Source organism: Cydia fagiglandana, chromosome 19 (assembly GCF_963556715.1).
Source record: "Cydia fagiglandana chromosome 19, ilCydFagi1.1, whole genome shotgun sequence".
NCBI classification, from domain to species: domain Eukaryota; kingdom Metazoa; phylum Arthropoda; class Insecta; order Lepidoptera; family Tortricidae; genus Cydia; species Cydia fagiglandana.
The window spans coordinates 15530278-15543217 of NC_085950.1; the positions used below are offsets into that span (position 1 = coordinate 15530278).

Here is a 12940-nt window from a genome sequence, read left to right on the forward strand (position 1 = left end):
AGGCAAACCGAAGTGCTGCAAATTGTACACAGTCATTGTCGTTTTTTATTCATTGCAGTTTCATTCGCTCAGCAAGATTTCAATCTGCCCACGTGAAATCACGATAAAAGAGCATATTGGCTGCTCAAATCTGAATCGGTAGGATGGAAAAATGACTGCGCCAATAAGGTTTTAAAAACTCAATGTACGCTACCCGTTTTTGTTACGTGAAGCTGGAAAACATGTAAACTGTAACAAAACAATTTTAGATCCATTAAAAGTAACAACTGCTTCCAATTCCATAAAAGGGGTCCGAAGTGTGATGTTTGATATCTAAACGTTCTCATAACGCTGTAAAAAGATCAAAATGTCAGGGTGGATATTAATTATTTTAAAATCATTATACGCGATATAATCAGTTTCCAGTTTTATTTAATGAGTAACTATGGCAGTTGTCGAAAACAATATTACATATGGAGTGTTTGAATTTTCTTAAATTTGATCCTGCTGGCATCATTGACATCACTTTCGCACCACCGGCAGGGGAGCGGTTAATTTTTATAGTAGTTATAATTTTTTAGTTGTAACAATTGTGTAACTAACATAAATAAATGTCCGTTAAACATCTGCAATTATAAATAGACTGTTACAAACCGTTCGTTATCTTGCTGCCATCTAAGCTTAAACCATACTCAAGCTACTTGCATAAAGACATTGTCTTCCACCAAACACACAGAATAGATTAAAAGCAAACAGAACTTTCATCTGCCAAGTCACACAGAACTTCTGCGGAACATGTTGGCAAGTAAGCTTGTAAAATTTCTTCTAACTTTGCCGTTACAGAAATATATTCCATACAGAGGTTCTTTACGATCTATGCAGGTAATACATTCTCGCAATCATAAATCACAAAAATCTAAAGTTTTGCAAAACCACATTCATCGTGATTAGAACAAATTTTCCGTCGGACGTACCGTTTTTGATCTACAAGCAAAAAACTGGAAAAGAGCAATAATTTACGCACACCTCCTGGGATGGAGCAATCTCGGATTACACAAATTTAGGACAAAATGAAGTTATTAAAATAATTTCCAGCTTTCTGGGATGTAATTCCTCAAAGCGCTATCCTTGGATCTAATTTGATTGGCCTAATTCAGATAGGTGTCTAATTATAAATTCAGGTAGATTGTGTTGAACGATCAGAGCTAGCTTTGCTTACCGTTTTAAAATATAGGATTGAAACCAAAATATTACTTACTTTGCTAATCCGCGAAAAGATAAGGTGCTAGTCAATCAGTGCTAACCCGTTATACTTACTACTACGTTTATTTATTTATTATTTATTTATTTAAACTTTATTGCACAAAAGAAAACTTCTCGTACAAAAGGCGGACTTAATGCCAAAAGCATACGTTACTACGTTATTTTTGCGGTGGGAGGGTGGGAACATTAAGTGCATGTAAAAATACGCAAGTAAGTATAACGGGTTAGCACTGATTGACTAGCACGTTATCTTTTTGCGGTTTAGCAAAGTGATTGGATTTTTTTTTTATTTTTTGGAGTGATTGGAGTGTGTGGATTTTGGTTTCAATTAATATGGATTTCCTGATTCTATTCACTAAAATATAGGATATTTTTTTTCCTTTTTAAAGTGGAAAATCTGACCTACATCATAGTCTGTCAACTACAGAAGAACTGGAAACTAAGTTACAGTCACACTGTAATCTTTTGAAGATTTCAAGACGCTTACCGAGTAATTATGCGTTCCAGTGGTGTATCTTAAATCCTACAACTATGATTCCGCACAGAACTTTTGTTCTCTTTGTTCTGTGTAATATCTTCGTAGCTGAGGGTTGGGACCATGACCGCATAAGAGAATACTTTAATTATATGGATCAGAACTGTGAAATGCATTAAAAAGTTGTGGGAACACTCTTGGATTGCTAATCCCACTACGCAGCGAAACAACGCAGCGAGTTAAGCATCCATTATGTTCTCACGAGCCCCGCCTCTTCTTGATTTGCCTTAACCGTGTGAACACGTAAATAAATAATATAATTAATAAGTACTTCTGATTTTCAATGGGTCACCACCTAGTCTAATAGACCTTGAGCGTGCGACATCAAGACCTCAAGTCGCACAAAGTCAAATGAGAAGCATACATTAAATTATAGCACATTTTAATAATAAACAGCAAAAAGTTAACCATGAGATTATTGCTTACACCCATCCATAAATTTACTCATTTCACAGCCACTCAATCAATATCATCATAATCCTCATAATCCGTGTCAAAGAGAATCCACTTGTGCCACTTGACGCCGCGCATCGTGGCGTGTATCCAGGAGCTGATGTTGGGTGCGGACGCCAGCGTCACGAAGGTGGGCGCCGGCAGCAGGTCGCAGTCCTCGGGCGCCCATGAGGAGACCACGCCCCACAGGATGCCGTTCAGGACCACTGGGGCGCCGACGTCTCTCTGGACAAACAGTTACACAATTTATTCTACATATCTGGGAGACCCTTCCTAGTGCATTGTTCTTGTCATAGTAGTGCACAAATCGAAACAAACGAGTACAGTAACCACATTTTTAGTTTTGATGGATAAAAACGTCAAAAAAATATAAAAAAGTTGCTTGTTGCTTTTTTTCAAAAATGTGTTGCACTGCTGATATTTAATAACATATTCAAATATGGCTACAATAGTCAAAAATCATCCTGTAAGTATAATCAAGTTTTTCTTTCTCGTCCCTATGTTTGCTGAGTGGCCTATGTTAGGCCACTCAGCATACTTCATGGAATAAACACGATACTCGACTGAAAAGCTCTCTCTTGTATAAAATACTACAGAAGAACTTACTGAGCATGGATCGATCCCCACGCTCTGGTCTAGGCACAGGATATTAGTCTTCGAAAAGCCGAGCTCCTCAAGCTCCTGAGCGCACTGCTCTGGCTTCGTAGGGTGCAGGTGCGCGACTTGCAACGTGCGCCTGCGCTCTATGTCTTGTACTGATGCCAATTTATATAGTTCTGCAGAGCTGGTGTGCTGTGGAACGTAAAATATCAACTTTGATTTCAATGGAAGTGGTCCTGTTTAGGATCGCGACAAAATATCTCATAAAAGTAATTTGGCCACAAAGTACAGACATCTGAATTCTTTTGTCAGACCAGATCCACCTACAATATATGATACAGTCATTATCATCATCACCATCATTTCAGCCTATATACGTCCCACTGCTGAGCACAGGCCTCCTCTCATGCGCGAGAGGGCTTGGGCTATAGTCCCCACGCTATCCCAATGCGGATTGGGGACTTCACATACACCTTTTAATTTCTTCACCTTTGTTCTTTGTGATACAGTAGGTAAGTAGCATAAATACATAAGTAACAAAAGAGCATGTAGACAAAGTAAATGTGAGATGCACCATATTGCGACACCAGGAGTTGCCATAAGTAAGATTTGAAAGTGCTTCAGCAAAGGTGCGACAGATTTACCCGAAAACGGTGTCAAGCTACCTACCATTTACCACTGTTAAATTACATTATTGAAGATACCTACCGGAAAATAAATAAGACATTGCCGGCCATTTAGCTTTTAGCTTGGAATTCTTTCGAATATATTTATATATTTTTTACCGTTCATATTCTATAATAAACCCACACCTAATCCTTATTATCGGTCCGAATATAACTTACATACCTGCACCGGCCACGCAGTGACTATGAAATGGGTGGCCATAACCTTTTTTGGTTTCCGCTGCAATCTGATAGGGTTCAAATTCGGAGTCAGTCTCACTCTATGAGCCAGCTGGATAAGTGCTATGTCAAACTCAGGCTTTTGGTCATCGAAATAAGGATGAAATTCGATTAGCTTTATCGGCAGTAGTCTACCGCCCGCCTTATTGTTGATGCTTCCAAGACGAACGTGGATCAGTCTTAGAGAATCACGGAATCTAAAAATATTACGTTAAAATTAATGAATATATATTCACTTAGGTACTTGCATGATTTTGTTCTTTGAACTCTTATAGTATGTATTAAATTAATTTGTATAGTTATATTTCATTCAACTTAACTTTTGTAATAACCATTTTCATTTCATTTTCGTGCCGAAATATTTAATCATACAAGCTAAGGACGCAAATACCAAAGGTAGCCGCATCAAAGAGTAAACGCATGAAAAGGCAACCATGTTGGGGTTTGGGTTTGAGTGGCCACATTTAACGCCTACGCCGATTTTCAAAGTAATCTACCGTGAAAATGTTTAGCAGTAAAGCTGTAAACATTGATAGAAATGCATATTTACATTTATAACGCTACAGAGGAAAAGTCTTTCTTGCGGGCGAGGATGATTTGTGACCGAACTCAAGAGATAGGGGAGAGCGGTGAAGATATACACAGGTATTTGAAATGGAACCTCATTGTAATACTATATTGTAAAGCATTCCTTTAACGATTTATTCGAGTGGAAAGTATTCTCAGTGAATCAAATTTCTTACTTGTGGGTGAATAAGATTGATTCGTACTTATAGTAGGTATAAAACATGGATGATATAAGTTTTGGATAAAAATTGAATTTTTGGTAAGTACAAGCTTTTACCGCTGACTGTACTTTTCTTTCCACAATTCATAAAAACAACACAAGTTACAAGTTACATAAAAGCTTGTAATATCGACAAAATCGAAACTCCACTTTTACCCCAAAAATACAGGTTGCTAACAATTATATTACTTTTAAAATCTGCTAATGAGGAATCGCCAAAACATCGAAGAAGCAAAACAACCAAGAAACCGTACGCCCAGCATTGGAAATATTTTCATACATTCGACACAATTTTTGAGTGGACAAAGTAAACGGCATACCTTACAGATATTGCTTTTAATTAAATGAACGACTTACAATAACACTGAATCCGCAGCCGTCAGAACCCAAGACTCGTCTATCAATGCTCCCGCGCACAGGTATTTAGATTTATTCAAAATGGCCGCCACGTAAGGAAACACATAGCTGCTCGACACTATCGTATGGTCACCCAGGTCGTACTTGGTCGCATTTTGTAAAGTCTTCAACGAACTCTCCGTTAAATTGCAAAACAATGCTTTTAAAATAAAAATCACAATTAAAAACATATTACGATTTGATTTAGGTTCTCATGAAAGTTTCGTGAAAGTGAAATCACATTGATGGAATGACGTAAAAGATCTATTCAAATCACTTTTTTTTAACGGTCTGGTGACTTTTAATCCAATTTTGTGGTAATCACATTACAATGAATGTTTCGTGTTTAAAAGCCGAATAGTAAAATGGCGGCAAATGGTGCTAGGTGATTTTGTAAACATCGAAATCGTAAATATTGATGTTTCATTTTGTAACAATGCATTTATGCAACTAACTGCAGTCCTATTTTTGTTCAAACTAATTTCGGTACAGTTCTATATTAAGGTGGTACAATCCTGATGATTAATCCGTCCGGAAGTTTGGGTGCCACAGTAAAATAAATGCCCATATTACGATTACAACGAAGGCGTAACGTACGCTCTATTATGTATAATGTACGCGGTAGGTTTACTACATCAGGCCAATTCGAACGTACACTTTCATCAGAATGAATGAATAAGAATCATGTTATTTAGTTAGCCTGTATGTTTCATTATGTGTCTATAATACGATTTATCCACAAACTAGTGAATATTAAGTTAAGTCCTTACTAGTATTTAACCGTTTCAAAATCCCGATATGAATTATACAATCAGCACTAGTATTATTATTAGTAGTAGTAGATTTCGAACAGAACATCGGTGTCGATTACTCGGCACTTGGTTACACTAATGTTATTGGGCGTTGGCTGTAGGTAGGGGCTGTACCATCCAACATTTTTAAATAGTCAAGTTAAAATAAGAAACCGGCCACGGAAACGTGGACGCAAAATGACGTAAGCAGGGCTGTTGTGTTGAACTCTTTACAGGAAAAATCGTGAAGTGACTATGTCTGGCTATTTTGGAGTAAATCTATAAGGTTCGGTATGGTAGCCACGACATACTTTAACTTATGACCGTGACAAAAACTTTTGTTTGATAGAAAATGGAATATGATCATTGGCTATTCAGTATGTAGACCGTGTACGTGTTTAGGTTCCCATTCATCTCGAAAATAGATTGGCCTAATTTGAAAACAGATAATGCTGGTTTTAACTGAAACAAAGGGCGCTGTAATAAAACTACTTCGTTCAGAAAAAATTAGTCTTTCACGCGACACGGATTTCCAATTTGGGTAGTAGTTAAAAGTTATATAGAATTGAACCCTTTGGGCCCTTGGAGCACTTGCAAATTATAATTCCTGTACACCCGTAAATTCGCTGGACCAGCCCTTAACAGAATTTCCAAGAAAGATCCAATTTTAAAATGGGATCTCCGGAACGGTTTAATAAGTGGAGTGTGCTAATATTCTGGGTTCTTTTGTTCTTGTTCATGTCTACTTACTGTAATTGTAAACTAAAGCTCAATTTAATGCTTTTAATGAGCTTCATGTTAATCTATCATCTTTATATGCTAAGTGAAATATCGTCACTACTTTGAAAAATCTCTTAGCACTGCTACTCAAAGTTAAAACGCCGTAACTCTGTATGTGCATTCCATACATAGTACCACATTTTTCTTTTGATTGACAGAACAAAATACGAGTTTATTAAGTCCCGTTTTAAAATTCAATAATATATAAAAATTGTGAAAGCTTAAATCTGTTTAATTCAAAGTAGTCACGATTATTATTTTTGGAAACGTAAGTCAAATTAAATTTTATTATTACCCCAAAAAAATATCTTAACTTATAATATACCTACTTATTAGTAGGTATATTATAAGTTAAGATATTTTAATTAATTCACTTACGTTTAAAATCTTCCAATCATGGTGAAAGTTTATTTCAATGTTATAGTCAATGTGGCATAATATACTTGACTTAATTTTCAAAGCAAGAGAGTTTCGATTTTATACGGGCACCTTTGGGAGCTTAACTCCTTGATGTGTGTAATCATGATTGAAACATTTTGTACATACCCAATGTATTTCACGCCCCTTTACAACATATGGCCTCCTCACACATGCTCGTATTTTACATAACTCCGAAGTAAGAGCGAAAAAATATTAGCAATAGATTAAGGAAAATTATCCCCTGCTGCGCAGTCAGCATTTTCTATTTCCACTCCAAGCTCTTTAAGGTGCATCTTAACACTTAATGTATTAAAAGGTCAGCATTTGCTTTTAAAACGGCTGTAGCTAACAGCACAATAATATTTAGTTTTTAGGATTCTGTACGTTAAGGGTGCAAAAGAAACTTCTATCGTACGTCCGTCCAAACTTAACCACCGCACCGCTTGTTCATTGCAGCAAGTTACTTGTTTTTCGTAAGTATATAGTCAATAAAACTATTAGCTTAGCACTCCTGCATATAATAGCATGCGGTGTGATTAGTTCTTTAGTAAATTTGGATATACAGCTTAGGCATTTGGTCTAGTTAGCCAGTCTTAAGAGAGAAAGGCAGTGCAATAGTAAAAAATAAAAATATACGAATACTGGGGCGATGGCTTAATAAGAAGCCGACGTGATATTGACGTAAATAATAATCATGCTTCTATCATTTCTTCAGAACTTTAAAAATATAAATCGTAATCTTGGCTTCGTCGTCGAAAAGTGCTCGAGTGGAGACCACGGACTAGCAAGCGCAGCGTAGGACGTCCACCCACAAGATAGACATACGACCTTGTTAAGGTCGCCGGAAGACGCTTCCAACCGGCACGTATGGGGGTCCAAGTGGGAGGCCTATGTTCAGCAGTGGACGTCTTATGGCTGAGATGATGATGATGATGATGAATCTTGGCTTGGTAAGGAACCTTCGGACCTCGAGTCGAAATCGCCCTTGTCCGAATTTTTAGACACAGTTCGTTACACTCAAGTGCCGTCTGCGATAGAACAATAAAGATAAATCTGCACTGTTCCGAGGATAATTCGTGTACGCTCGGTCAATTGAAAATACGAACGGGAACAGTAAGGGAACGGGAACGGGAACAGTACAGACGATGAGCGCCTAAGACTTTTCCAGCAATTATTTTGACGACGACAAATGAGAGTATTTGGAAAAAATATTGTATCTTGTGGTATAAAAAAACCGGACAAGTGTGAGTCGGACTCGCCCACCGAGGGTTCCGTACTTTTTAGTATTTGTTGTTATAGCGCGGCAACAGAAATACATCATCTGTGAAAATTTCAACTGTCTAGCTATCACGGTTCGTGAGATACAGCCTGGTGACAGACGGACGGACAGACGGACGGACGGACAGCGAAATCTTAGTAATAGGGTCCCGTTTTACCCTTTGGGTACAGAACCCTAAAAATAATTTAGAAATTGGTATGTTAAAAAAAATTAACTTCAAGCTGTGCTAAGTAGCCATGAAACCTAGTCTTCAAACGTTGAATAGATGAGTTGATGGCGTAACTAATGCAAAGGACACAAATCTTTTCGGAAGCCGTAAACATGCTTTAACCGACCGATCTTCAAAGAATTGTTTCATTGAATTAAAATGTCAGTTGTTCACTTATTTTTAACCTTGATTGCACAAAGGATAATAAAACAAAAAGTAAGGGTATAGGATTAGCAGAGATAATACAGAGATAAAAGAAAACAAGTTGTGAAAAGTGCAACAATTTGAGTAGGTATAGGTATCCCTACTGTTGTTTCTTTTTACTGTAATCTCACTTTAGGCGACTATGCAAATATAGGAAATGGGTTTTTATTTTTAGATTCTCTAACGAAAACATCTGCATTAGCTCTCACTAGAGGGGATATTTCTAGAACTCTTACCATGCATGTTTGTACCTTGACTAGGTACTAGGTACGTTTATGCGGATTCAGAGAGCGAGCGAGCGAAATTAATAGCCGACCAAATTGTCTAAAAAGAAGTGTCACAATATTTAGATTAGAATTTAGTACCTACTCTACCGACATATTGTCTTAACGAGCCATACGCTTGTTTGCCAAGATGATCGGAATAAGAATAAAACAGAGCTTGAGTTGAAACTTCCCCGGTTGCGTAATTTGTGTGGTTTGATGAAAGGAACTTTGAAGCTCGGCAAACTTTTAAGAAAGGGAGCCAGTTAATCAGAGCCATTAGCTTAGGGATTATTTTTAAAATGCCTACTCTTAACAGTTCTTGAGATATTTATAGCGACATACCTACATCTGTAACAAGTATAATATATCTTTAACTAGTCTTGAGCTTAAATTAATCTTAAGTAATTTGGTTATATTCCACTTCGCATATATGTAGATCTAAATTGTTTTGTCGACGAAGTAGGTAGCATTCAACATGTTTCTTATATTGTAACTAAAACTCACTGGAAATTTTTGACCACTACTAAAATTTTGAGCAACACAAAAAAAAAACTCGTTGATGACATTAATTGCGCAAAAGAAGGTTTAAACACATCCAATGTTACAGCACCTACTTAAGGCACCTAATAGCTTAACAAAACAAAAACCTATTTCACTTTTAGGGAAAAACAAGAGTAAGGAAATTTATAGTGTTAATACAACATTATATCCGAAATTGAATAACCAAATAAATTGAATATATATGTATAATTGAATATTCCAGTTCAAGCCAAACTTGAAAGTGACATTGTTCGAAGTATCATTAAGGATTTAGCTAACGTCTATATAATACCTTTAATGGCTTTAACAGAAATCTCTTTATCCTTTGAGTATTCATATCTTCATATCTCTAAACAAAATATACGAGTAACTTTAATAGTAAACAAGGCACTGTTTTGAGACAAGTGCCATCTACCTTACATTTTCCGTACTACGCGGCACTTTTTACGTCGAGTGTTACAGAAAATGTGTTTCACTCGTAATTCACAGCTATGTCTATAGATGGCGTTGGTTTTCAGGACTCCCTGCATTACGTGTTTAAACGGAACTAAAATAACTTCATCAACGGGACATTTTAACGTATATTATTGCAAGCTACTACAGACACAGTTAAATAGATGGCGTTCCATGGAAATATGTGAAGCGTTCTGTAACATTCTCACCAATCAATCACCAGTTGAGATATGCGACAGGCCCCTGTTTCACCAACGTGACAGGTGCTACGAATTGTAAAATCACTGTTGCTGACGTCACAGGCATCCATGGGCTACGGTTACCGCTTTCCATCGGGCGGGCCGTATTCCTGTTTGCCACCATCATTGTATTATTAAAAAAAACTTTATTATATCGGAATAAAACAGATATTTCTCCTGCGAAGTTTCTGACAATTGTCAAAGATTTAGAAGAATTGTAGGTAATTCTTGACAGGTAATGAGTTACATGTCGGAATTTCGTGACAATTGTAGTGTTTCTTGTGACAATTGTCATAAACTTAGCAAGAGAAATATCTGTTTTTTTCCGATATCATAAAGTTTTTTTTAATAATACAATGATGGTGGCAAACAGGAATACGGCCCGCCCGATGGAAAGCGGTAACCGTAGCCCATGGATGCCTGTGACGTCAGCAACAGTGATTTTACAATTCGTCGCACCTGTGACCAATGTGAAATTGGGGCCTGAAGAGGAGAACAGCCGCACAGACATGCATATGAAGGCTACTTTGCACAAGCTTAAGCAAAGGTTAGGGGTTCGCTCTCACTCACTAAATCTAGCTCTAGAAGTCTATGTACACATTTAAATGCGACAAATCTACTTTATTGACTTATGGATTTACAAATCCAAAGGGATTAAACAATGACTTATTGAGATTGTAAAGTTTTATGAATAACGAGTGTTTTGGGAGTACGAGTCTAGGGCTTGCCAATTTCCAAGGCAGTAAATATGGGACAAGATGTAACTTTGTAATTTATTCCAGGGTGCTTAGTCAACAAGCCAATCGTTAACGCTCCGTCGCGTAGTCATTTCTATCACTCTTCTATATTAGTGTAACAGTGACAGTAGCGTTTCGTTCGCTACGGAGCGTACACGATTGACATGTTGGTTACGCACCCTGTTTACCCAAAAGCATTCAAAGTGCCCTTTGTTTCGTCCGTCCGTCGTAATGTATAAGGCGCTATAGTTAAAGGCCTATTGGATAAAGTGCCTACTATTGTTGTATTGAAATGATTAATCGCGCGGAGTTTTTCACTTCGCCGAATTATCTCGAGATGGTACTTATTGTTGCTACTTTTCTGAGTCGCATTAAATTAATTCTTACTTATTACTTTGAATGACCCCGTTTGGGTTTGCGTTTTATTTCATTCTTGTGCTTATAAATTTTGCTTGTGAGTATAGTAGTTCGTGTCTGGTTATTTTTTTGATTAAACGGGTTTGTCATTTTCTATTAACTGTGTGACATCATCGTTACTTATTATGAACACACACTCCCCACTTGTCCACAGGAGGCGCACCTATTCCCATTGTAATGACGGGCTATGAATTTGTTTTGGATTAGTTATGTTTCTAGATGAGGAAATATCACTTTCCACAGACAGATCATATCCATAACAAATCAAAGTTATTACAATCGAAATACGCCTCCATGACAACATTTGTTTTACTATTAATGTACATGACTCAGCACACTGAACAATTGATTGTACAGTGACCTGCTATAATATGTCTTTGAAGGCTCAAAAATATGTAACACGCTCTTATGGCTCTATAAATAAGATCGTGGCAGATATTTTTGGGGCCTTCACTTCGGACACTGGGTCTCTGAGTCCATGAGTGATGACCTGGACATAGAACGGGAGCGTAGGGCCCTGGCGGTCAGATGCAATATGGTAGCTCGCAGGTTTGCAAGGTGTTCTAAGAATGTTAAAGTGACGCTCTTTAAAGCATATTGTCAGACCTTTTACACCTGCAGCCTGTGGGTTAACTACACGCAGAAGGCGCTCAGGGCCCTTAGAGTCCAGTACAACAATGGTTTTAGGATGCTGATGGGGTTGCCGCGATTTTGTAGTGCATCGCAGATGTTTACTGATGCTCACACGGACAGCTTCGCCGCTATTTTGCGCAAAAGAGTGGCATCCTTAGTGAAGAGGTTGAGTGGCAGCCCAAACAGCATACTGAACACCATTGCAGAGAGATGGCAGGGGCGCTTCCAGGAGCACTGGAACCGTTTACATTGCTCACTAGGTTATGTATGATTGTGTTTTGTCTGTGATAATAGTTATGTGTGTATTAATTAATTTTACTAACGCTAGCTCTAAGTTATTTTATTTTGTTACTAACAACTATGGACATAAATTATTCCGAAATAAATTATTTGAATTGAATTGAAAAGACGACTGTACGATACATAGGTACAAGTATACATCATCATTATTTAGACGGTCAACATTCTTTAATTTTTCAGGCGTCTTATAACTTGGAGTATAGGAGGGAAAAGGGGTAAAAAATCGGCCAAGTGTGAGTCGCATGAAATGCTCCGTACCATTACGGATAAAATTTACGTATGTTGTATGGAAGCCCCACTTAAATATTTATTTTATTTTGTTGTTATTGTTATAGCGGCAACAGAAATACATCATCGGTGAAAATTTCAACTGTTTAGCTATCGCAGTTTATGAGATACGAGTACAGCCTGGTGACAGACAGACGGACAGTGGAGTCGTATAATAGGGTCCTGAGTTTACCCCTTGGGAACCCTAAAAAGGAAAATATAAATGATACCCTTTTATAAGATTACAAACATTCATTATTACAATCATATTTACAGAATTATATTATAGAAAGGTACTTAAATGTTCTAATATAAACTATTCATTACAGTTAACTATTTAATAGGTATGCAATAGATAAATACAATTAAGTATACAGTTTAATAAAATAAGTAAAGCTTTATACAACCTTATACATACACACATTTCGATTATAATCAATTAGGTAATTAAAGAATTGGGTTTCGTAGAAAATTAGCTTACGTTAAAT

The 12940-nt window shown here is 37.1% G+C and overlaps 1 protein-coding gene across 1 annotated transcript; it reads right to left on the reverse strand.

The window, feature by feature from the left end:
• Positions 1-2054: 2054 nt before the first annotated feature.
• LOC134673946 (trypsin-like) lies at positions 2055-5396 on the reverse strand. Its single transcript, XM_063531989.1, has 4 exons — positions 4880-5396; positions 3680-3932; positions 2837-3022; positions 2055-2455 (listed from the first exon to the last, which is right to left on the reverse strand). Exons 1-4 carry the CDS (start codon positions 5107-5109, stop codon positions 2237-2239), a joined length of 888 nt encoding a protein of 295 aa, XP_063388059.1. The 5' UTR covers positions 5110-5396; the 3' UTR covers positions 2055-2236.
• Between the last annotated feature and the right edge of the window lie 7544 nt (positions 5397-12940).

Excerpts from the sequence above, each read along its gene's own strand:
- LOC134673946 (XM_063531989.1), bottom strand. The coding sequence starts at position 5,109 with ATGTTTTTAATTGTGATTTTTATTTTAAAAGCATTGTTTTGCAATTTA. Across the intron at positions 3,933-4,879 it reads GCTGCGGATTCAGTGTTATT|ATTCCGTGATTCTCTAAGAC; the intron begins GTAAGTCGTTCA and ends TAATATTTTTAG. Across the intron at positions 2,456-2,836 it reads TGGGGATCGATCCATGCTCA|AGAGACGTCGGCGCCCCAGT; the intron begins GTAAGTTCTTCT and ends CTGTTTGTCCAG.